The following is a 27,373-nucleotide window of genomic DNA, read 5'->3' as shown; positions in this document are numbered from 1 at the left end:
ATTTTGAGAGTGCAGAGTTTCTATGTTCCTGTCAGGATTAAAGGCAAAGTGAATAGGAATAAGGAACCTTGGTTCTCAAGGGATATTGGAACTCTGATAAAGAAGAAGAGAGAGATGTATGACATGTATAGGAAACAGGAAGCAAATAAGATGCTTGAGGAGTATAAAAAGTGCAAAAAAATACTTAAGAAAGAAATCAGGAGGGCTAAAAGAAGACATGAGGTTGCTTTGGCAGTCAAAGTGAAGGATAATCCAAAGAGCTTCTAAAGGTATATTAAGAGCAAAAGGATAGTAAGGGATAAAATTAGTCCTCTTAAAGATCAGAGTGGTCGGGTATGTATGGAACCAAAAGAAATGGAGGAGATCTTAAATGGTTTTTTTGTGTCTGTATTTACTAAGGAAGCTGGCATGGAGTCAATGGAAATAAGACAAACAAGTAGTGAGGTCATGGAACCTACACAGATGGAAGAGGAGGAGGTGCTTGCTATCTTGAGGCAAATCAGAGTAGATAAATCTCAAGGACCTGACATGGTATTCCCTTGAACCTTGAAGGAGACTAGTGTTGAAATTGCAGGGACCCTGGCAGATATATTTAAAATGTTGGTATCTACGGGTGAGGTGCTGGAGGATTGGAGGATAGCTCATGTTGATCCGTTGTTTAAAAAAGGCTCTATAAGTAATCCGGGAAATTACAGGGTGGTAAGTTTAACGTCGGTTGTAGCTAAGTTATTGGAAGGAGTGCTAAGAGACAGAATCTAAAAGTATTTGGATAGACAGGGACTTATTAGGGAGAGTCAACATGGCTTTGTGCGTGGCAGGTCATGTTTAACAAATCTATTAGAGTTTTTCGAGGAGGGTACCAGGAAAGGGAATGAAGGGATGAAGGGAAGGCAGTGGATGTTGTCTACATGGACTTCAGTAAGGCCTTTGACAAGTCCTGCATGGGAGGTTAGTTGGGAAGATTCAGGTGCTAGGTATACATGGAGAGGTAGTAAATTGGATTAGACATTGGCTCAGTGGAAGAAACCAGAGAGTGGTAGTGAAGGATTGCTTCTCTGAGTGGAGGCCTGTGACTAGTGGTGTGCCACAGGGATCAGTGCTGGGTTCATTGTTATTTGTCATCTATATCAATGATCTGGATGACAATGTGGTAAATTGGATCAGCAAATTTGCTGGTGATACAAAGTTTGGAGGTGTAGTGGACAGTGAAGAAGGTTTTCAAAGCTTGCAGAGGGATTTGGACCAGCTGCAAAAATGGGCTGAAAAATGGCAGATGGAGTTTAATACAGGCAAGTGTGAGGTATTACACTTTGGAAGGACAAACCAAGGTAGAACATACAAGATAAATGGTAGGGCACTGAGGAGTGCAGTAGAACAGAGGGATCTGGGAATACAGATACAAAATTCCCTAAAAATGGCGTCACAGGTCGATAGGGTCGTAAAGAGAGCTTTTGGTACATTGGCCTTTATAAATCAAAGTACTGAGTATAACAGTTGGAATGTTATGGTGAGGTTGTATAAGGCATTGGTGAGGCCGGAATTTGGAGTATTGTGTACAGTTTTGGTCACCAAATTACAAGAAGGATATTAATAAGGTTGAAAGAGTGCAGAGAAGGTTTACGAGGATGTTGCCGGGACTTGAGAAACTGAGTTACAGAGAAAGGTTGAATGGGTTAGGACTTTATTCCTTGGAGCATAGAAGAATGAGGGGAGATTTGATAGAGGTACTGTATATAAAATTATGATGGGCATAGATAGAGTGAATGCAATCAGGCTTTTTCCACTGAGGCTAGGGGAGAAAAAATCCAGAGGGCATGGGTTAAGGGTGAAGGGGGAGAAGTTTAAAGGGAACATGGGTGGGGGGGCTTTTTCACACAAAGAGTGGTGGGACTGTGGAATGAGCTGCCAGATGAAGTGGTAAACGCGGGCTCACTTTTAACATTTAAGGAAAAACTTGGACAGGTACATGGATGAGAGGTGTATGGAGGGATATGGTCCAGGTGCAGGTCAGTGGGACTAGGCAGAAAAATTGTTCAGCACAGCCAAGAAGGGCCAAAAGGCCTGTTTCTGTGCTATAATGTTCTATGGTTCTAACACCAACCCCTGCAGGACACCACTAGTCATTGGCAGACAACCAGACAAGAATCCTTTTATTCCCACTCACTGCCTTCTTCCAATCAGCCACTGCTCTAATGATCTTAGCAGCTTTCCTGTAATACCATGGGCTCTTAACCTGGTAAGCAGCCTCATGTGTGACACCTTGTCAAAGGCCTTCTGAAAGTCCAAATGTACAACATCCACTACATCCCCTTTTTCTATCCTACTTGTAATCTCCTCAAAGAATTCCAACAGGTTTGTGAGGTGGGATTTTCCCTTCAGGAAACAATGATGACTTTGTCCTATCTTGTCCTGTGTCACCAAGTACTCCATCACCTCGGACTTAACAATTTACTTTAACATTTTCCCAACCAGTGAGGTCAGGCTAACTGGTCTATAATTTCCTCTCTGCTGCCTTCCTCCTTTCTTAAAGAGCGGGGTGACATTTGCAATTTTCCAGTCCTCTGGCACCATGCCAGAGTCCAATGATTTTTGAAGGATCATTGCTAATGCTACCACAATCTCTAATACTAACTCTTTCAGAATCCTAGGGTGCAATTCATCTGGTCTGGTTGACTCTTAGGTCTTTTAGTTTTTTTTGAGCACCTTCTCCCTTGTAACAGTAACTGCACCCACTTCTCTTCCTTCACACACAACAACACCTGGCACAATGCTAGCGTCTTCCATAGTGAAGACTCCTTGTAACCTTTCATGCGTGTCCAATCAAAAACCTATCAAGCTCTGCCTTAAATACACCCAGTGACCTGGCCTCCACAGCTGCCTATGGTAAGAAATTCCACAAATTCACCACCCCCTGTCTAAAGAAATTTCTCCGCATCTGGATGCCCCTCAACCTTAAGGCTGTGCCGTCTTGTCCTAGACTCCCCTAGCATGGGAAATATCCTCTCCACATCTACTCTGTAGATGTTGAATGCCTTTCAACATTCGAAAGGTTTCAATGAGATCCCCCTTCACCCTTCTCAATTCCAGCTAGTACAGACCCAGGGCTATCAAAAGTTCCTCATATGATAACCCTTTCATTCCCAGAATCATCCCTGTGAACCTCCTCTGAACCCTCTCCAATGCCAGCACATCTTTTTTTAGATGAGGAGCCCAAAACTGTTCACAATACTCAAGGTGAGGCCTCACCAGTGCTTTATAAAGCCTCAGCATCACATCCCTGCTCTTGTATTCAAGACCTTTTGAAAGAATGCCAACATTGCATTTGCCTTCCTCACCATTGACTCTAGCTCCAAGTTAACCTTTAGGGTGCTCTGCGCAATGGAAGAACAGAACTAATGGAAGTGAGGTGCGGCATTGCAATGAATATGATTTGAGAAGAGTGTCATGCACTTAGACAGGGACTTGTATGATATGCCTGCACCAGGAATGGGCCTGTTGTGTGCCCATGGGTCCAAATCACAACTCTCATGCCATTGTGAAGCAAACAAACAACGGAGTTGTATTACTCTGAACAGCCAAACCTGAGAAGAATGCCTCACAGAAAAAGACTTTCTTGGTGTAAAATGAAGGCCATGCATAGGTAGACGCTGCTCACTTCAGTTCTCTGTAGTTGTCACATGCCTCTAAGAAGATAGAATCCACATTGCCATTCATGACACAGGAGATATGGAATTGCTTTATCCCTCTTGCTGGGATATCTAGAACTGGGGGTGGGAAAGAGTGCCAGCCATTCAGGACCCAGATGAGAAGATACTACTTCACCACAGGGTAGTGATGCTTTTGAGATGAACCAACAGGGTGACATAGGCTCTGCGAATGTATTCAAGACAGGAATTGATAGATTTCAGATTGATAGACAGGAGCCGAAATGCCTACCTGTACTTTTATTTCTATTACTTTGGCCAATTGAAACAGGAGAACCCATTCAACCAATTAAATTGAAGAGAATGCCTTCAAAGACCTTCCCAGTGACAGACAACCTGACTGTTACCACAGTCGTATGCAGGGCACCAGATTCCCAAGACACTCTCTTCCAAACTGTCTGTGCAAGTGATTAGCAGGTGAAGAGAGGAAAAGACCCAAGAACATTCTCAAAGCCTCTGGAAAAAAATATGTAACTTCCCTGCTAAGTCTTCGGATTCTCTGCTTCAAAATGGAAAAGGCACATTCAGGATGACACTGAGAACCGAGTTTAAATCCCATCAATACAATTGGGGAACTAAAATCCAGTTCAATAATACACCTAGAAACACCAAGCTAGTGTGATGTTGTTAACTATTTAACAACTGGATTGCCACTTCTGATTTACTTGTCCCCTTTATCAGGGATATCTGCCATCCTCACCTACTCTGGCGTGTCAAAGACTCCCTGCTCAGCAGAATGAGCTAAGCAGTGGAACTAATGGACAGCTCGTTTGAAGAGCCTCAACACATACAAAGGGCCAAAAGACCTGCTGTGGTAGCTAATTCTCTGACTGAAGAGTGACATTATCATTTTTACCTGAAACAACATCACTGACAACAAATGAACTCATTTACTTTCCACAGTGATATTAGCTTCTAGATCATTATGTTCAGATACACAGGATCACAGCTCAAAAGTAATCACTGGAAAATACAGCATTTTGGGATATCTTACAATTTGTGCATCTTAACATAAAGTGCTGAATTTCAAGTCATAATTCAACATTTTCCATAAGATTAAAGGCCTTTTGAGTTTTGTTAATTGAATTGTTTGATACAAAATACTGAATAATTCTATATTCCAATTCAAAAACAACAATAATTTACTCTGATGAGATTATGAAACCTATTTTATTACAATTTTGCAATGTCTAATATCTCCAGCTGAAGAAAATTTGGGGCAATCCAAAAACGGTGAACCAAACTAAAGCTCGTCTCAGAATATGAGCTTTAAAGGGAGTGTCGCAGCCGACTTTGAAACAATGACTTTGACAGCTTTGTACAGTTGTCCATTCTGTGCTAATTAACTGTAATGAATGATGTTCTTGTCATGGCCCATTAATTAACTTTCATTAAATGTGGGCATTTAAATGGTCCATCAAATTCAGGTATCTTCTGATATGAAGTACTAAATAAATCAGGGTATTTGACTGGAACAAGAAAAGGGTTAGTAATAAGCAGCCTTCAGCTGTCTCATGAGATCAGTAGCTGTATGGTAATGAATGGGGGATGGAGACCATTGGCAACAAACATCCAATCACAGGGAGTATCCTTTCAAGGAGCTTACAGACAGATGAGTTCTGCCTGCTTAGCGAGGTGCAACCCCTTGAGAACAACACCAGAATGAGTAATACCCCGTCTTAATTTAAAAATATTTAAATTTAGTATAATCATTCATTCTCCATCTTACTTTATTAAGCGTGTGTCTTGAAGGTATGTACACTCTTTAATATTATAAGAAAAACTGAACTTTGAAAATGATCAAATGACCATAGTCTGATCTGCTAAAACTTTTTCAGTCTTTGAGTCTCCAAAAATTAATTGCAGTTGAAGCGCTCAGTCATTAGTTATTTCTGAACTCAAGCTTGAAACTTCATCCCGCAATCACATTTTCTCCAGGGCTGCTGAGAAATCCTGCAGAATCTGGCAACAGAAAATAATAGGCTTGCGATAAAAGCTTGCTGTCAGTCTGCACTCAGAGAGCATTGGACTACAGCTTGTAAGCACAGCTGTATTTCTGAAATAATACACTGCACTCTACAGAAACAGAATATTATAGCGATTGAGGAAAGTGGACCTCACACGACACCAGCATTTCATCTCAGCCTTGTGAGGTCATTATGCACTTCTGAATTGTTGCAGGCAAACACAGCAATCAATTTGTGTATGGCAGACTTCCACACCAACAGTCAAACAAATTACCATGTATTTTCTAGTGAGGTTGAACAGAGCAGAAAAGCGTACCAACATTCTGGGTGAACTCCTTGCCTCCTTTGCCTACCTACCTGAATTAAGTATAATCCAATTGATTCTGGCTCCTATGACGTTTCACTCAGTTGTAATACACAGCAGTCTCATTCTCAGTCATACTCAACCCTGATGTACGACTTGCTCCTTTTTATTCAGAAGTGCTTGTGCTGCCTACTCATCCCAAATCAATTCCTCAGCATATTCCATTTCTTATAGTTTCATTAGTGCCATGTAAAGTCTTAATGTAGACTTCCTTTAAAAAAAAGTCCTTCACCACTTTGTTGGACATTGGCACTGCTGGGTCCATTTTCTCCAAGTCTCGTCATATTAATTCTATTACATTCATCATATGTTTGACCATCATTCACCCATTTCATGCCTTTTGCACAATTCTTATCTCTGTAGATTAAAAAAAACCCTGTCAATGAATCATGAGATTGAGAATTACTGCTAGATCTTGCCAACTAGTTCCACCCTCTCTTCTCCACACTGATACTCTACTAGCCTAGGATTATGCTACTGGGAATGGACAAGCCACAACAAGAGTTTGCCACAGAAAAATGTCATCTCGGAGTTCTTTAATTTTCCACCTACATGTTCATCCCTAATGCCACACGTGAAGAGCTCATGGGCATTTTCAGGACCATGAGCTGACCATATGGCAAGTTTCTTCTATTGCCAACTTCATAACTTTACAATCCCAAATTATTCCAACTTGCTTCAACATCATAGATTCCATCTCCCCCAATATCCCTGTTTTTACTTGGCAACTTTTCTATTGCTTTACTGTTATTTCCACATTGGTAGTTTAGATCAGGAATCATCTCCTTCAGCATGTTCATGATTATGCCCTGTATCTCACTTCTATTTGCATGCTCTGAAGTTGGAGAGAAGAAAATCTCCATTTACTTATTAGGTGAACATATTAATGTATCCAAAGACATGCAGTGTACAGTGACTGCAGCTATGTTCTTGATTCCATAAACATCTATTGCTACAGAGTATGTTATTCAGATTATACTAGCAATCTGATGGTATACTAAACATATTCATTGTAAGCACAAGGCAACCCCACATAAAATCATACATTTTTATGCTGTATATTTTATTCTATGGGGCTTGGAAGTTAGATAAACAACTTAAATCGTTCTGTAACACTGAAAATCCTGTGTGCCAAATGTACACTTAAAATAGTCCGTATGCAAAGTAAAGGATAAAATGAAGGGAGAAAACAGAATTGAAAAAGTAAGACTGGGACAGCCAGAAAATTTAATTCTTTACATTTTCTAAAATTAATCATTGCTCCATCTACTGAAATTATGAAGCCTGCTGACAGGCATGTGTTCTTTCCTGGTTCTGCAATGAATTTATTCTATTTTATTCTTGCATAAAGAAGTGTACAAGTGTCAATTTGTAATTGCAAGTCCTGTATTTTTCACAAGCTGCACAAGTAATGTTCTCATGAGGCAGGCTCCAAGGAAAAAGAAGCACCTACTGGAGATCTCAGGAGGCATTTAATGAAAGCAACTACTGAACAAAAAACAATCTGACAAGAATTTATATTATCTGATTGTAGCGTTAATGCAAAAATCTATTACAAATATGCAGCATATTTTAAATATAACCATCCTACTACATTGTAGTAGTGTATTCTCTGGGAATTTCATATTTTATTGATTGATAATTCTGTTGCAGTACTAAAGAAAATGCTGAAGTGTTTTAGGAACATTCTCATAAATGGGAATAAGAACATAAATTGGCGGATGCTGTTTAATTTATGAAAATTACAGCCTGGTCAATTAATCACCCACAATTAATACTATTTAAGCTTCAATAGTAATTTATTGTCAGCAATGTTGGCATTTAAATTTGCATAAAAGCAAATATTTTAATGCCTGTGAGCTCTCTTCACATTAGTCTGAATTTTAGCTTGGAGCTGAGTTTTATGTAGAGGCCACCAAGGTTTAGAACCCTCCCAGGGTTCCTATAAATGGGAGTTCCATCTATGGGCAGTCCAGAGGCTCACTGCAATTGTAATAGTCAAATAACCAGTCCACATTCCATGAACAGACTAATCACTAGCCTCTCACCCAGCCGCCATTAAAATCAGAAGTGGGCCAGATTGGGTCAAATTACAGCTGTATTTCATTTCCAATTCCATTTGTTTTTGGAAATAAAGACCCAGCTCTTTTTTTCTGGGAAATTACACCCGTTTAATCAACTATAAGAATGAAGAAATGCAGCACTGAATGATGATGCCAAAAGAGCCCCAATGCAAACTAGTAAAAACCCAGACACAAATATATCAACCAGGAAAAGTATGATCAATTCTATTTGATTTCAAAAAGAATTCCCAAGCAATATCATTTTAAGTCATTAGTACCTTTCCACTGAATATAAAAATGCAATGTAATTCATTTGTTATAGTAGAAACAGTGAAAAATCAAAAGAAAAAGTTGAAGATGCTGGAAATCTAAAACAAAAACAGAAAGTTCTGGAAATACTCAGCAGGTCGGGCTGCATCTGTGGAAAAAGGAACGGCCAACACTTCAGGTCAGAAATTTGACGATAAGAGTCAGCATGTCAACGTGCTGGCTTATTGTCACACAAAGCAAGATAGTCACCCCGTGAGAATGAGGAACTGTTACAACTAGATTTCTGACCTGAAACATTGACTTTGATTTTCTTTCCACAGATATGGCTTAATCTGCTAAATATTTCCAGCATTTTCTGTTTTGGTTCCTGTATCAGCAGTAACCATATAAAACAGGCTCTCTACAATACATATTATTATCTATATATTCAAATGTATCCCAAAGGCATGCCGTGCTTCAGAAGAATCTTAAGTGCTTTATTATGTGAGGTGCAGGTGGAGCTGTGTGTAATTACAACCATCCTTCTTCAAAATATACTAATTGTAAAATGACAACTACCCTGTGTTAGGTACATGGGGAATCTCTTCCCCCTGAGGAATTGAACCATTTCTAAAAGGAACCCTTATATTGCTACTTTTCTTCTCATTTTGTTTATATTCCCCTCAGCAGACAATTCAGATTACATTATGCCAGAGCCATCTGCTGAACTAAGTGGCCAGGATCTGTAAGAGGCAATTTGACGACATCCTACCTGCCACAAAAGCAATCCTGAAGCATGGCATCTCACTTACTTCAACAGTAAACAGCACTCTTTCAGCAGCCAATAAGGAAAGCAAGTAATGAACTCAGCCATTGTCAACAGCACTGTCTGTCACACTGCCTTTATTGACTTCAATAAGGAAATCGAGCAGATTGTACAAATGATATTTCCCATTTTATGACAGAAAAGACCAATTTCAACCCCATAGCTGTGTAAGGCGAGCTGAATGCTGACAGCTGCTCTCTCTCCTGGAGTGACCAGGTTGCTTTGCTAAACTAGTAGTCTAGCATGCTGGCTGAATAAATTATCACAATGAACAAAATTACCATGTAAATAATATAGATCAACCAGAAATGATGCCATTAAAAGTGTCCTTCGTTAAACGAGGAGGAGCTATATTTGCCTTGCTATGCATCGTTCTTCATTAATAAACGGAGGTTTTCTTCTTCAATTTCCAATAGCATTCAGGAAAATTTAATGTTCATTCTGGTCACATCAGACTGCAATAGCCTTCTCTGAAAGGGTGCCCCAACGGGTCACCCCGTTGTCTAGTATTAGCTAAATCTGTTCTTTTAACCTTCTGAGAATGGTATTGTCTCTTTAAAAAGGTTCAGTATTGATGCACTAATGATTCATACTGTGAAATTGTGGAGAGATGACACCCGTCCTTTCTCCAGCCAAGTGAAGTATAGAGTGGTTAGAAGCAAAGGCTGCCTGCTTCCTCTCAGGAAGATTGTGGTAAAAGCTGGCAGCTACTCATGTACAAATCCTCCTATCTGGATGAGCACCAGCGGCAGCAGCCTAGCAGCAGCTGTCTGTGAAGGGATGCAAAACGGTTGAAAGACCCAGGAGGAGGAATGAGAGACAAAATAATAATGGGGATGGAATTCTTTAAACAAATAACAATTAAGAGGATTGGCCTGCAGCTCCTCTCAGAGAAGTGAATTTATCTCAGACTAACTGAAAAGGGAATCGAGCATAGAGAGCGACTGATCTTTGGGAATTCCTGCTCTGGCTGATGTGTGAATGCTGGGGGAGGACATGTCAACTGTTTTATTCCCAAGGTCAAAACATCAAAGTACCTGCAGAGACTGTCTAGACATATACACGAAGAACAGCCGATTGAGCAAAATACTGGAAGGCTGCTTAACTATCGTGGAGCCAAATCCTGAGTCAATTAATCAGGGAAAAAAGCTAAAGAGAAAAGATCATTAGAATAAGTTGAAATTGAAACAGCTGCATATAAAATTACGTGCATCACTTTCTGGATTCAAGATTCGATAAATATGCCCAAAAAAATCATTTAAGTTTTCCCTTTGCCTAATAACAAACCTGTCAGAATGTTTATACTTTACAATCATTATTTCTCCTAGCATCATAACCTTGCAGGAGTCTTTTCATTAAAAGTTTTGTCATAAAAGATATCGTTTCCTTATCAATGGTATCATTGCCAAGATACTAGAGTCAATATCAAAGAGGAAAGAACCAATCATTTAGGAAAGATGAATATAGTAAAAACTAGTAATATGGTTTAATGAATATCAGCTGCATGGCAACTCTGGCAGGGTCTGCAAGACAATACTTCCTACGAAGCAAAACCCAATAGCAGGAATGGCAGTGATAACTCACTACCAGATGAACTCAAAGCCTTCTCTGCCTGCTTTGAAAGGGAGAACACAACTACAACTGTGAAGATCCCTGCTGCACCTGATGACCCTTTGATCTTTGTCTCAGAAGCCGATGTTAGGCTGTCTTTAAAGAGAATGAACCCTCAAAAGGCGTAAGGTCCCGATGGAGTACCTGGTAAGGCTCTGAAAACCTGTGCCAACCAACTAGCAGGAGTATTCAAGGACATTTTCAACCTCTTACTGCTACAGGCGGAAGTTCCCGCTTGCTTCAAAAAGGCAACAATTATACCAGTGCCGAAGAAGAATAATGTGAGCTGCCTTAATGACTATCCCCCAGTAACACTCACATCGACAGTGATGAAATGCTTTGAGAGGTTGGTCATGACTAGACTGAACTCCTGCCTCAGCAAGGACCTGGACCCATTGCAATTTGCCTATCACTACAATAGGTCAACAGCAGGCGCAATCTCAATGGCTCGCCACACGGCTTTAGACCACCTGGACAATACAAACACCCATGTCAGGATTCTGTTCATCGACTGTAGCTCAGCATTTAATATCATCGTTTCCACAATCCTGATTGAGAAGTTGCAGAACCTGGGCCTCTGTACCTTTCCTCTGTAATTGGATCCTCAACTTCCTAACTGGAAGACCAGAATCTGTGCGGATTGGTGATAACATGTCCTCCTCGCAGACGATCAACACTGATGCACCTCAGGGGTGTGAGCTTAGCCCCCTGCTCTACTCTCTATATACACATGATTGTGTGGCTTGGCATAGCTCAAGTACCATCTATAAGTTTGCGGACGATACAACTATTGTTGGTAGAATCTCAGGTGGTGACGACAGGGCGCACAGGAGTGAGATATACCAACCAGTGGAGGGGTGCCGCAGCAACAACCTGGTACTCAATGTCAATAAGACAAAAGAGCTGATTGTGGACTTCAGGAAGGGTAAGATGAAGGAACACATACCAATCCTCATAGAGGGAACAGAAGCGGAGAGAGTGAGCAGCTTCAAGTTCCTGGGTGTTAAGATCTCTGAGGATCTAACCTGGTCCCAACATATCGATGTAGTTATAAAGAAGGCAAGACAGCAGCTATACTTTATTAGGAGTTTGAAGAGATTAGGCATGTCAACAAATAGACTCAAAAACTTCTATAGTTGTACCATGGAGAGCATTCTGACAGGCTGCATCACTGTTTGGTATGGGGGGGGGGCGGGCTGCAGCACAGGACCGAAAAAAGCTACAGTGGATCGTAAAATTAGTCGGCTCCATCTTGGGCACTAGCCTACAAAGTACCCAGAACATCTTCAGGGAGCGGTGTCTCAGAAAGGCAGCATCCATTATTAAGGACCTCCAGCACCCAGGGCATGCCCTTTTCTCACTGTTACCATCAGGTAGGAGGTACAGAAGCCTGAAGGCACACACTCAGCGATTCAGGAACAGCTTCTTCCTCTCTGCCATCCGATTCCAAAATGGACATTGAATCTTTGGACACTATCTCATTTTTTTTTTAAATATACAGTATTTCTGTTTTTGCATTTTTTAAAATCTATTCAATATATGTAATTGATTTACTTGTTTATTTATTATTATTATTATTTTTATTTTTTTTTTCTCTGCTAGATTATGTATTGCATTGAACTGCTGCTGCTAAGTTAACAAACTTCATGTCACATGCCGGTGATAATAAACCCGATTCTAATTCTGATTGGGCAAATTTCATTTATGAAAGATGTGATGATGTGTCCAGGGAAAGGTGACAGAAGGGAAGCTGTAAATATAATGTATTTACATTTCCAAGTGACATTTGACAAGGTGTTATATTAGATGCTGATACAAAAACTAATGGGCCAAGATACAGGAGGAAGTATATTTGCATGGATTGAAACTGGTTGTCAGATAGAAAATAAAGTGTTGGAATAAATAGGTTCTTTCAGGCTGGAGGGGTGTAACTTGTGACGTACTGTCGGGATCAGTTCTTGGGTCTCAATTGACTTACTGTTTACATTAATGACCCAGAGGAGGGGACAATATGCAACTTTTTTAAGTTTGCTAATTATACAAAAATAGGTGGAAGGGCATGTTGTGGTGAGGATACTGTGATTGTGTGACAGGTCACCATATGGATAGATTGAGAGATTGGGTGAAAACCTGGCAAATGGAGTTTGACGTCGGGAGTTGTGAGGTCATGGGCTTTGGTGAGAGGAATCAAAAGGTGGATGATTATCGAAATGGACACGAAATGGACAGAGACTACAACTGAGTCAAGTTCAGTGGGATTGTGGTGGTCTAGTGCATGGATTGTATGAAGTTGGTAGGCTGGTCCTACAAGTAGCCTTCACGTTGTCCTTAATTGCAAAGAGGTTGTAGCTTACGAACAGGGAATTAAACATGGCATAGTGAGGGCATACACAGAAAATTGTGCTCAGTGCATATCCTGTAACCTTAAAAATGAGGTATCATGCTGTTAGAAGTAGTGCAAAGGAGATTCACCAGGCTAATTCCTGGTTTGATTATTCTATCAAGACAGGCCATGTATTTTTTGTGTCTGTATTCTTGGAATTTAGAATTATGGGGGTAACAGGTAAGACTTGAACAGGCCTCAACAGGGTAGATGGTGATGAGATGTTTCCATGAGTGTAAGAGTCGTGCACAAGGAGACAAGCTGTTAAATAAGGGACCAGTCATTTACAACTTCAGTGTGAAGAAACGTCTTTGTTCTGAGAGTCGTGGATCCCTGAAATTCTCTGCCCTTGAGGGTAGTGTAGCTCAGACCCTTGGATATATTTTATGTCTGAAAGCTGGAGAAATTGAGGGTTGTAGGGAACTGGCACAGAACGGAACAGCATAGATCATACTGACTTGAGGGACCAGGTAACCTTCTTCTGCTCCTGTGTCCTTGTGTCATTCTCTCCATGCTTAAGTATCATGTTGCTTATTCCACTGTGCATGTTTTAAAGGTTTTCAGCAGAACCGATGGAGTATTTCACCACTGTTGTCAACTGGAACAATGCATCCTACACTGAAATAACTGAGCTGTTACGCCATCACAGTCTGCCAATCTCACATTCTTTAGATGTTCACTGCTCATGTATTTCATGTGGCAAACTATAAAATATAAAGCTAATTAAGAAGTGATCCCTAAATTACATCAACTATAGAACACATTTTCCTGCATGATAATAATATTAATTCTCTTCCATTTTGTCCCTCTTAATTTTAGTTTGGAATATCATTTTATTTGTCCTATTCTACATTTTTTTAACATTACATATCATTAACTGACTGGTGAGATTGTCATATGAACTTCCTCTGTAATGTTCAAGCAAGAATGATTATGAGTAGTCTGGATAATTAACCATATTTTCTTTCTTTCTCTCTCTGTGCTGTATGTGTGACAAGACAGTTACACTTGTTACACCATTATTTGTCTATTCAATGGCTCAGATAAGAAAACATAAAACTTTATTTATCCCAAAGGAAATTATTGTTACACGGTTGCTCAGTCAGAAATATATACTTTAAATACAAAATGTAAGCACTGAATGGTAGTATCAATGCATCACATAATACCAATATCAAACTACAACGCACAACATCATCAGTTCAGAATATCCTTTAAAGGTGCCAATTAAATTTAAAGGTTATTTAAACAGAAATATCAAACACTCCTCTATCCATAGGTGCTGCCTGACCTGTGAAGTAGTCCCTTCTTTTCTGTTTTTATCTTAGATTTCCAGCAATTGCAACCTTCTTGCTCTTAAACTCATAAGTTTCTAAAGGCACCTAAGGAAAATCAGTTTTTCATTTTGTTTGTTCTACATAAAGTGACAACATTATTCCAGGCAGAATGAAGATGGCTGCCTAATTCCCTTGTCAAAATTATTGCTGTAGGTGAATGAGAATGATTTTATACATATAATTTTTATGTAAATATTGTCTATTTTTGCGATTATTTCTACAGAATTATTCCACTTTTACAGGAAGAAACTGTTTTTCTTTCTGTCAGAAGTTCTCTTACATCCCCTCTTCTAAAAAAACTCCACATTCTACATGAACTGATTTAATCAGCTGTACGATCAACCCTCTGCTAAAGGCCCAATCTGCCCATCCTCTCTCCCAACATTTCCAGCCTCCCCACTTCACTCAGTCCCCCACCTGCAATCATTTGGCTGATAACAGACATTAAATGCCAAAATGGCAAAATTAAATGTTACCATTCTACTCCACTGTGTTCATTATCCTGGAAATAGCAGTACAATGCAATAATATTACTCAGACACTCCCAGGAAAAGCATTCTCATGGAAAACAACATTCTTAATTACAACTGACCATTAAAGTATGTAGTGGTAAGTAGCTTTGCTTAAGACTGTATTTAAAGTCCTGAGGCTGACATTCTAATAATGGTTGCTCTCTTAGCCCTCTAAAATCTTCTCCTGGCTTTTAAAATCATTGTTAAATATAACTGTTTTCCTAATTTATTATTTATTAATCTCACTCTTCATTTGCACAGATCTACTATTCTACCACCTATCAATAGTAAGAATTCAGCAAATCTTATGTTTGCTTAAAAAAATTATAACATTAAAAAATCATGATGACTTAGTGGTTGCTGTAAGTTTAGCTCCACTTAACACTCAAGATCTGCTCTTCAATTCACTGAACAAGATGTACAAGTAAATAAAAGTCTACTTCTATAGATGTACCGTGGAGAGCATTCTGAAAGGCTGCATCACTGTCTGGTATGGTGGGGGGCAACTGTACAGGACCAAAAAAAGCTACAGTGGATCGTAAAAATTAGTCGGCTCCATCTTGGGCACTAGCCTACAAAGTGCCCAGGACATCTTCAGGGAGCGGTGTCTCAGAAAAGCAGCGTCCATTATCGAGGACCTCCAGCACCCAGGGCATGCCCTTTTCTCACTGTTACCATCAGGTAGGAGGTACAGAAGCCTGAAGGCACACACTCAGCGATTCAAGAACAGCTTCTTCCTCTCTGCCATCCGATTCCAAAATGGACATTGAATCTTTGGACACTATCTCACTTTCTTTTTAATATACAGTATTTCTGTCTTTGCATGTTTTTTTAAATCTATTCAAACTATGTAATTGATTTGTTTATTAATTTTTTAAATTTATTTTCCCTCTGCTAGATAATGTGTTGCATTGAACTGCTGCTGCTAAGTTAACGAATTTCATGTCACATGCCAGTGATAATAAACCTGATTCTAATTCTGATTGGATAGATATCACTTACGAAAGATCTGACAATGTGTCAAGGAGAGGTGATAGAAGGGAAGCTGTAAATATAAATACAGCTTCTTCCCCTCTGCCATCCAATTCCTAAATGGACATTGAACCCGTCAACACTACCTTATTTTTTTAATATATATTATTTCTGTTTTTGCAGGATCTTAATCTATTCAATATACATACACTGTAATTGATTTACTTATTTATTTTCTTCTATATTATGTATTACATTGAACTGCTGCTGCTAAGTTAACAAATTTCACAACACATGCCGGTGATATGATTAGTATAACTCAGAGCAAAATTTGATATTTTCAATAGCACCAATGAAGGAATGAAGATTCATTCCTGAAAAATGAGCATGATTTCATTGCTGTCTTTGGACAGGCCTGTCCATTGTACTAAACTGGCTGTTTGCAACATGAAATACTCATTTTCAGAGACAGAAAGCTTAAGACAGCGATGCAAACGAAGACAGAAAATCTCAGGAAAAGCAATAAACTAGCCAGAATGCAGAAGATTTATAACAGTGTAAAATGTAAATAGGAAGACTGGATCATCATGAAAATTCCCAATATGGAATACTTAGAAAGATAAATGCAGTGATGTTACTGACAAGAATACTTAATGCGAGTTTCTGAGCATGCCGACCGTCTTTTACTTCTCAAGTCCTCCTTTAATTGAGCAGCTGCAGGAAGTGAGTGTCAGTTCAATGCTCGATCCAGACACCATAACACTGGTACATTGGCTTTTCATTGTTTCTCTTCGTGAAGAAAAGTGCAATTGAATTAAATTAGACCAGTGTATACATGTTGTTTCCCTCTTTCAACAGTCACGGGTGCAAATGTGGATTTTGTTGAAATATTTGGTAAATTCCACTGAGAAATAATAGCTAACTGTATTTCAGATATTTATTTAATATTTCTCAGTATTTCAGATGTTTACATATCTAAGAATTGCTTTCCTTATTACTCCAAGGCCAAGAGCTTTTAAGTATTTGTTTCACTGGTGATCTGGAAGTCATTCAGTGAAGTAATCTGTCCTGAGATCTGTCCCAACAAACAGTAATTTTGATTCTTGATTCAAATCATGACAAATTCCAATCTCTAAAAAAAAATCAAAAAATACTGGAAAAGAGAACCAACCCGAAAAAATATCTCAATTTTCAGAATTGAGAATTTTTGACCGCATACATCAAGTAATATGCAAATCTTGTTAACTTTGTCCATTTTTATTTTATGTGCTGATATACTTGCTTTCCCATTATTTTCTATGATACATTCTTTACTATTGTATTGGTTTCTACCTACTCTCCTGGCAGCACATTCCAGGCACCTACCACTCTCTGTGAAAAACAACTTACAGTATAAATCCCTTTCAAACTTTTCAGTTCTCAGCTTAAAACTGTCACCTCTGGTATTTGACCTTTCCATCTCTGAAGAAAGACTGACTATCTACCCAATCAATGCCTCTCGTAATTTGAAATACTTCCATCAGGTCACGCTGTTCCATTTTCAGCATTGACCATGCAAGTTCAAAGTAAAATTATATTCATTAAAGTACATATATGTCATCATATACAACCCTGAGATTCATTTCCTTGTGGGCATACAGAGTAAAGCCAAGAAATACACAGAATCAATTAAAAACTGTGTCCAATGGGACAAACAACTAATGTGCAAAGGACAACAAACTATGTAAATATGAAAAAAATAAAAAAAATAAACAGTGAATATTGAGAAGATGAGACGAAGAGTCCTTGAAAGTGATCCACAGGTTGTGGGAACAGTTCAATGAAAGGGCAAGTGAAGATGAGTAAAGTTAGCCCCCATGGTTCAAGAGCCTAATGGATGAGGAATAACTGTTCTTGTTCCTAGTGGTGTGGGTCCTAAGACTCCTGCACCTTCTTAAAAGGAATAAAAGGATCTTTTTCTAGTTGGTTGCCAGTGATTAGTGGTGTTCCGCAGCAGTTGGTGTTGGGACCGTTTCTTTTTATACTGTATATCAATGATTTAGATTATGGAATAGATGGCTTTCTTGCCAAGTTTGCAGATGATATGAAGATACATGGAGGACAGGTAGTGTTGAGGAAATAGGTAGGCTGCAGAAGGACTTAAGACAGATTAGGAGAATGGGCAAGAAAGTGGCAAATGAAATACAATGTTGGAAAAAGCATGGTCATGCACTTTGGTAGTAGAAATAAATGTACAGACTATTTCCTAAATGGGGAGAAAATCCAAAAATCTGAGATGCAACGGGACTTGGAAGTCCTTGTGCAGAACACCCTAAAGGTTAACTTGCAGGTACAGTCGGTGGTGAGAAACACAAATGCAATGTTAGCTTTCATTTCAAGAGATCTTGAATACAAGAGCAGGGATGTGATGCTTAGGCTTTACAGGGCACTGGTGAGGTCTCACCTTGAGTATTGTGAACAGTTTTGGGTTCCTCGTATAAGAAAAAGGTGTACTGGCATTGCAGAGGGTTCAGAGGAGTTTCACAAGGATGATTCTGGGAATGAAAGGGTTATCATATGATGAACGTTTGATAGCTCTCAGTCTGCACGCGCTGGAATTTAGAAGGATGAGGGGGGATCTCATTGAAAATTGTTGAATGTTGAAGGGTCTAGACAGAGTAGATGTGGAAAGATCATTTCCCACGGTGGGGGAGTATAGGACAAGCGGGCACAGCCTCAGGAAAGAGGGACGTTCATATAAAACAGAGAGGCGGAGAAATTTCTTTAGCCAGAGGATGGTGAATTGGTGGAATTAATTACCACAGGCAGGTGTGGAGGCCAAATCGTTCGGTGTATTTAAGGCAGAGCTTGGTAGGTTCTTGATTGGACACCGCATCAACGATTGGGGGAGAAGGGATTAGGGAGTGGGGCTGAGGGGGGGAAAGGATCAGCAATGATTGAATGGCAGAGCAGACTCGATGGGCCAAATGGCCTCATTCCCCTCTTATATCTTATGGTCTTATGTACTTTCTTCCTGATGTGGTCACCAGATAACATCAGTAGAGACGACACTATCTGACTTCTCCCCATCTGAAGGGTGTTGAAATTATTTTTTTCCAAACCAAACTTCTGGTCAATACTAGTCTGGCATCAAACCTGTGGGATCCTGGTACAATTGCTTCGTGTTGCACTGTGCCATGTTGTGCCACAGTAATATTTCCTCCACCATTGTGCAAATGCATACGGAAATACGAAGAAAGCCATCGGTTATACATAATCGATAATAGTAAATGAAACTGCACAATTTTATATGTCTTGATTCATCAACAGGGCAAACTAAGCCTGTGGAAAACAGTACTAGATTATAAAAGTTATTTATCAGTAAGGATGTCATTTTTGTTTCTTCCAAGTATAGTTACAAATTACACCCTGACATGTCATGCCAAGTCAATGTGCATAACATAAAAAAAGTCATGACTCTATGAAGTACAGGTATCAAGGTTTGGTGCTTCTTTTATCAAATTTCATCCATTTTTTAATAAAGATGCTATAAACTATTCTAAGCATTCAAATTTCACTTTTATTTATTTGTTTCACGAATTGTTAAAGTGCTTACTAAAAGAACCAAACATGTCCACAGTGGCTTCACTGGTCATGATGATTAATTAATATTAGTCGCTGTTTCCAGGCTATAAAGTACTAAAATTCTATGCAGGCTGATCTGAACCATCACCATAAATCTGGTGGTTCTTCCAAAAACGTGTTCCTGTCAAGAATTATAATAGGTGACTACAGAAAGCCCTACAAAATTTCAACCTACTATCTGAAAACAAACTTCCATCACTTGGTACTCATTTCTCCACGAAAGCAGTTAAAATGGTTCTTAGACATCTAAATTATTGATCCTTCAGCTTCATGAACAAAACATTTATCACTTGGAAATAAAAAGCTTGAAAACAGGCAGAATTTTAGGAAAATTTATTTAATTCTGTCTTAATGGGATAAAGTCATTTGGACTTCCATTATCTCTGAATATTCTTCCATTATTTTCTATAAACGTATATAATTGCTATTGATATAGTAATCACTAGGTGCATTGTGAAAGGCTAAAATCATTTCAGTACTGCATCAAATGAATCTACAAATGATGTCAAGGAATTACCAGATCGACTTTATAATAATATTGATCGCTACCATTTTACAACCTGTTGCTACTTACAGTTCTGGTGAACTTGTAATATATCTTACCTCTAACATCTGCTGAAAATCTTGCAGAGTGGCGTGACACAAAGAGCTTGAGCTCCTGGTCTAGATTGCAGGCTATTAGGTCTGTGTCCCAGGAACGAATACCTGAAAAGATAACACAGCAACATGTAATATCTTCAGCACACACGAGAAAACATGTCAAGAAAAAGTATAGGCATTGTACAGTCTTTAATAATACAGGTGCTGGAAGCTCTGAGTCAAAGAAGGGTCTTGGCCCGAAACGTCGACCATTCATTCATTTCAATAGCTGCTGCCTGACCTGCTGAGTTCCTCTACCATTTGTGTGTGATGTTTTGTTTAATATTGTGTCTGAACAAAACCATTTCCAAAAATTCACCAGGAAGATGGAATAAAATTACAATGCAAAAGTGTAGAATGCAGAGCTGATTTGAATATGCTATTGTACATCATTTCCATTTGATGGATACAGCCTAGTTTTGAACCATACAATTAGGAGAGTATTGTTTAATGTTCAGCATTCAGCATTCAGTAACTTATCTAAGTTAAGACTGCATTAATCAGAGACACACTACTGAACAGTGTTATTTGTCATGGAAGATAAAATTAAGTGTATTTACTCTAGATCATGATCATTTGGGTAAATGTGTAAATATTAGGTTAAAATATTATGCCTGGTTCATTATCCCTAACCCAAACCAAACACACACATGATCTTAGATGCTTGATATGTGCACATGGTTGAGAACCTAATGGGCACCTCAACTTATTGATCAACAGTCCAACAGAAGTCACTGACTGAAGGAGAATGCAGAATAAAATGGGCAAAAATACTTACTGTATAATGTTCCACTGTGTGCAGTTTAACACCCAAATCTTGTATTTTGAATCAATTTGTAAGTCTGAAGTTATTTAAACTCATCTAACTGAGCAAGTGAGTTGCAGGAAGAGGCGAGTGGTTCAGTGACTAATTAGCAGTTCCATTGTAAATGAAACATCATCTAGAAAGAGGTTTATTTCAAATTAGATTGATTTTGATTCTATATTATGCACTGACAGCTTTTTTAAATGAAGAATAATAAAACAGCAGGAAATGATAAATGAATAATCAAAATAAATGATTGATAAATTATAATGTTTTAAAGTACTAAATTGGACCAGCAGAAAAGAACTTCTATTGCGTCCACTCCAATTCAACTGAGGATATAAGATGTTACTATTCTTGGTTGGGAATGCAAAGGTAGCTTCCAAGTATTCCAGCAAGTCAAAACTTTCAGTATTTAAACCCGTCTTCCTGGACCAGAGCAAACAACTGTAGTCAATGACAAAGTCAATGGTGCTCAATAATTCTGCATAATTCCCAGTGAATCTATTTCTAGCAATGAAATAGCTTAAGCTTCTTAATTCGTTACTAAGTACTTGATTATAAAGCCATCCATTCAAATCTTGAAGAAGTTCCTGAAAATATTCATATCAATCCTCAGTCTGTTTATATTTTTTTTCCTTTTGTACAAAGGCTCTTTATAAGGAAATATAACAAAATATTTCTTCTTGGGCAGCTATACAGAACATTAGTGCATACTAACATGCCTCCAGCCTTATGAGGTGAATAAATCACAGTCTGGTTTGTCCCATGCAAGAGTTGGATTGGCTCCTGATTGCTGAACTGGATCCAAGCCAACTACCTCTGAACTACAAACCCTATCAAGTCTTATTTTTTAATTTTATTTAACACTGACTGTGCCAAATTGACAGATAACTATGACTTCCTGCAAGTTGTGGAAACAACAGCGTCAATAACTTGCATTTCTTAACTCTTCAGTGTAATGTGGGCACACTGGACAAGGCAGCAGTTTTAATTTTTTTAATCTATTGACTTAAATATACAAATTGAGATGACAAAATCTCGTGATATGTTATAAATCCTAGGGGGACCAATATCCTGGCAGGGAGATTAGCGAGGGCTACTGAGGTGACTTTAAACTAGAATGGTTGGGGGGTGGGAATCAAATTAAAGAGGCTAGGCGAGAGGAGGTTAGTTCACAACAGGGGGATGGGAACCAGTGCAGAGAGACAGAGGGGAGAAGCAAAAAGTAGTAAGGAGAAAAGTAAAAGTGGCAGGCCGACAAATCCAGGGCAAGCATCAAAAAGGGCCACTTTTCAACATAATTGTATAAGGGCTAAGAGAGTTGTAAAAGAGCGCCTGAAGGCTTTGTGCGTCAATGCAAGAAGCATTCGTAACAAGGTGGATGAATTGAAAGTGCAGATTGTTATTAATGATTATGATATAATTGGGATCACAGAGACATGGCTCCAGGGTGACCAAGGATGGGAGCTCAACGTTCAGGGATAGTCAATATTCAGGAGGGATAGACATGAAAGAAAAGGAGGTGGGGTGGCGTTGCTGGTTAAAGATGAGATTAACGCAAAAGAAAGGAAGGACATACACCGGGAAGATGTGGAATCGATATGGGTAGAGCTACATAACACTAAGGAGCAGAAAACGCTGGTGGGAGTTGTGTGCAGGCCACCTAACAGTAGTAGTGAGGTCGGAGATGGTATTAAACAGGAAATTAGAAATGTGTGCAATAAAGGAACAGCAGTTATAATGGGTGACTTCAATCTACATGTAGATTGGGTGAACCAAATTGGTAAAGGTGCTGAGGAAGAGGATTTCTTGGAATGTATGCGGGATGGTTTTTTGAACCAACATGTCAAGGAACCAACTAGAGAGCAGGCTATTGTAGACTGGGTTTTGAGCAATGAGGAAGGGTTAATTAGCAATCTTGTCCTGAGAGGCCCCTTGGGTAAGAGTGACCATAATATGGTGGAATTCTTCATTAAGATGGAGAGTGACATAGTTAATTCAGAAACAAAGGTTCTGAACTTAAAGACGGGTAAGTTTGAAGGTATGAGACGTGAATTAGCTAAGATAGACTGGCAAATGACACTTAAAGGATTGACGGTGGATATGCAATGGCAAGCATTTAAAGATTGCATGGATGAACTACAACAATTGTTCATCCCAGTTTGGCAAAAGAATAAATCAAGGAAGGTAGTGCACCCGTGGCTGACAAGAGAAATTAGGGATAGTATCAATTCCAAAGAAGAAGCATAAAAATTAGCCAGAAAAAGTGGCTCACCTGAAGACTGGGAGAAATTCAGAGTTCAGCAGAGGAGGACAAAGGGCTTAATTAGGAAGGGGAAAAAAGATTATGAGAGAAAACTGGCAGGGAACATAAAAACTGACTGTAAAAGCTTTTATAGATATGTAAAAAGGAAAAGACTGGTAAAGACAAATGTAGATCCCCTACAGACAGAAACAGGTGAATTGATTATGGGGAGCAAGGACATGGCAGACCAATTGAATAATTACTTTGGTTCTGTCTTCACTAAGGAGGACATAAATAATCTTCCAGAAATAGTAGGGGACAGAGGGTCCAGTGAGATGGAAGAACTGAGCGAAATACATGTTAGTAGGGAAGTGGTGTTAGGTAAATTGAAGGGATTAAAGGCAGATAAATCCCCAGGGCCAGATGGTCTGCATCCCAGAGTGCTTAAGGAAGTAGCCCAAGAAATAGTGGATGCATTCGTGATAATTTTTCAAAACTCGTTAGTTTCTGGACTAGTTCCTGAGGATTGGAGGGTGGCTAATATAACCCCACTTTTTAAAAAAGGAGGGAGAGAGAAACCGGGGAATTATAGACCGGTTAGCCTAACGTCGGCGGTGGGGAAACTGCTGGAGTCAGTTATCGAAGATGTGATTTCAGCACATTTGGAAAGTGGTGAAATCATCGGACAAAGTCAGCATGGATTTGTGAAAGGAAAATCATGTCTGACGAATCTCATAGAATTTTTTGAGGATGTAACTAGTAGAGTGGATAGGGGAGAACCTGTGGATGTGGTATATTTGGATTTTCAAAAGGCTTTTGACAAGGTCCCACACAGGAGATTAGTGTGCAAACTTAAAGCACACGGTATTGGGGGTAAGGTACACCTGGAGAATTGTGTGCAGTTTTGGTCCCTTAATCTGAGGAAAGACATCCTTGCCATAGAGGGAGTACAAAGAAGGTTCACCAGATTGATTCCTGGGATGGCAGGACTTTCATATGAAGAAAGACTGGATGAACTGGGCTTGTACTCGTTGGAATTTAGAAGATTGAGGGGGGATCTGATTGAAATGTATAAAATCCTAAAGGGATTGGACAGGCTAGATGCAGGAAGATTGTTCCCAATGTTGGGGAAGTCCAGAACGAGGGGTCACAGTTTGAGGATAAGGGGGAAGCCTTTTAGGACAGAGATTAGGAAAAACTTCTTCACACAGAGAGTGGTGAATCTGTGGAATTCTCTGCCACAGGAAACTGTTGAGGCCAGTTCATTGGCTATGTTTAAGAGGGAGTTAGATATGGCCCTTGTGGCTACGGGGATCAGGGGGTATGGAGGGAAGGCTGGGGCGGGGTTCTGAGTTGGATGATCAGCCATGATCATAATAAATGGCGGTGCAGGCTCGAAGGGCCGAATGGCCTACTCCTGCACCTATTTTCTATGTTTCTATGTTTCTAAATACATGGATCAAATAGAATGAAGATTTACATGGTAAAGGTAACGGAGGAAATGTGTGACACTGGAAGAGGTCTGAAGAAAATTAAGATCATAACAACAGGAGCTGTAGTATAAAGTGATCAGCAAAAAGATCAGGAAATACATGATTAAGGCCAAGGAAGATTGGATTGAGAGACTGCGTACAGAGATAGAAGAACAAGAACGATAGGCAAGCATTTCAAATTATGAAGGACCTCACTAAACAGAGACAGTCATGAGGCAGCACCATCAAGACAAAGAAGGTAACTGTCTCACAGACCATGAAGACAGTCTCAACAGATGGACTGAGTATTATTCAGACCTTTACAACCATCAGACCCAAAGAGACCCCAGCGTATTCGCTAGCCAGGACTTGTCAAATGACAGTGACTTGCTAATTCTGTGGGAAGAAGTAGAAGCAGCCATAAGATCAGTGAAGAGTGGGATAGCTGCAGGAATAGACAACATCCCGGCTGAGCTTATAAAACATAGACATCCTCACCAACGTCTGCAACAAAACCTGGCAGATCGGGGAACGGCCAACACCATGGGCAAAGTCACTCATCATCACTCTCCCCAGGAGAGGCAACTTTCAGCAGTAACAGAGTTATAGAACCATAAGTCTTACCAGCCATGCAAGCAAAATGATGCTGAAAGTCATCTTGAACAGACTGCAACCACAGGCAAAAGAAATAATTACCGAAGAGCAGGCTGGATTCAGACGTGGAAGAAGTACAACACAACAAATATTCAACCTCCAAGTACTGTGAGAGAAATACAACCAACATCAATAGGACATCCTCCACGTGTTCACAGACTTCAATAAGGAATTCGATAGTGCGTGGCATGATGTACTCTGAGCCACAATGAACAGATATAACATGGGCTAAAAGCCGATCCAAACCATCAAGCTCTCAGTGCAGCACTTGTTCAAGGTACAGTTGGAGAGTGGTTCCACGCATCAGTTGGAGTCCGACAAGGCTGCCTTCTTTCACCCACACTGTTCAACATTTTCCTGGAGCAAATAATAACAAATGCCCTAGAAAACCATATCGGCAGTCAGCATCGGAGGACAGATCACACCCAACCTCAGGTTTGTTGATGACACTGATGGGCCGGCAGGAAGTGAAGATGAACTGGCCTGCCTTGTGAACCATCTGGACATCTACCAGAAATGACATGGAGATCAGCACAGAGAAAACCAAGCTGATGAGAAACAGTGAGGAGCCAATCACAACAAAAATCACAGTCAGTAGACAAGAACAAGAGACTGTCAAATGGTTCAAGTATCTTGGCACCATCATCAACCAAGAAAGATCAAAGCCTGAAGTCCTTGCAAGGACAGCCCAAACAACAGTGATGCTGGCTAAACTAAAACCAATCTGGAGAGACAACAACATCGCTCTCAGATCCAGGTGGAAACTCCTGCATGTACTTGTGCTCTCCATCTTCTTGTATGCATGCGAATCATGGACTTTGACAGCAGAACTGCAAAAGAAGATCCCAGCAGTAGAAATGAGATGTTTCAGAAGGCTTCTCGGCATCTCTTATACAGACCATATCTCAAACGATGAAGTACGGAGAACTATTACTCAGCACATGAGACACAGTGAAGATCTACTGCCCACAGTAAAGAAGAGGAAACTGAGATGGTATGGCCACATAACAAAATCAAGTGGACTCTCAAAGACCAATCTTCAGGGAACAGTGCAGGGGAGAAGAAAAAGGGGCAGACAGAGGAAGAAATGGGCAGAGAACATTGCTAAGTGAACCAGAGAGAGCTTTGCCACAACCCAGGTACTTGCCCATGATCGGGAGAGATGGACACAACTGCTGCAGCGTTTGTCAGTACAGCACCCCTACAACCAAGGTGGGTTGCTGGATCTGTAACCGTAAAGCCTTCTGATGGATGGTCTTAACCCTAAATGCTGACTGTTTATTCCCATCCAAAGATGCTACCTAACCTGTTGAGTTTCTCCAGCATTTTGTATTTTGCAGTGGTAAACCCCTCTTGAACGACTGCAATGTTTGTAGTGAATTTGCTTATCAAAGACCTGTTCAATAAGGTAGTAGGATCACTCTAGTTGAGTATGATGTTCTCCCAAGAGGTTGTATATTGGTGAGCCTCAGGTGGCTGCGGAGGCCAATTCAGGATCCATGTAACCAGGATGTTATAGTGGATACCCTCAATGGAGAATGCTTGGGCATGACTTGGTTTAATGTGTGATGGGCAGCCATCACATGGACATAGATCCGGGTAAGGGTCCAGTGGTGTGGTATACAAGACGACTGAGGGACTTTCACTGCGGCAGCCTTCCTCTACCTACACTGCCATTGTCAGATGTTATCATTGAAAGATTCAAAGTCAAGGTGCTTTTATTATCAAATAATGTACAAATCATCTTCTGCCAACTCCACTGTTGAGATCTTGGTTGGATCAGTCTTTGTCTGGAACCTCCCCCTTGACCTCGCTGCCATGGGTGACCCAACCAGGAGTGAAACGCCAGGTGACAAAGCTATTACTAAGTCATCATGGAATGAACATCGGAGGTGGTAGTGTGCCATCTCACCTCTGCACCAACCCTTCTAGATGATAAGGTG

At 39.9% G+C, this 27,373-nt stretch overlaps 1 protein-coding gene across 1 annotated transcript in view; it reads right to left on the bottom strand.

The window, feature by feature from the left end:
- Positions 1–27,373, bottom strand: part of map1b (microtubule-associated protein 1B) — a 111,120-nt gene that overhangs the window by 77,318 nt on the left and 6,429 nt on the right. The window contains exon 2 of the mRNA XM_063049214.1: positions 20,216–20,317. Coding sequence (XP_062905284.1) covers positions 20,216–20,317 — 102 coding nt within the window. The remainder of the gene's footprint in view (positions 1–20,215; positions 20,318–27,373) is intronic.

The sequence above is a fragment of the Mobula hypostoma genome, chromosome 5 (genome assembly GCF_963921235.1).
Source record: "Mobula hypostoma chromosome 5, sMobHyp1.1, whole genome shotgun sequence".
NCBI classification, from domain to species: domain Eukaryota; kingdom Metazoa; phylum Chordata; class Chondrichthyes; order Myliobatiformes; family Myliobatidae; genus Mobula; species Mobula hypostoma.
The sequence above is the reverse complement of the archived record's forward strand: the minus strand, read 5'-3'. Positions and strand labels throughout refer to the sequence as shown.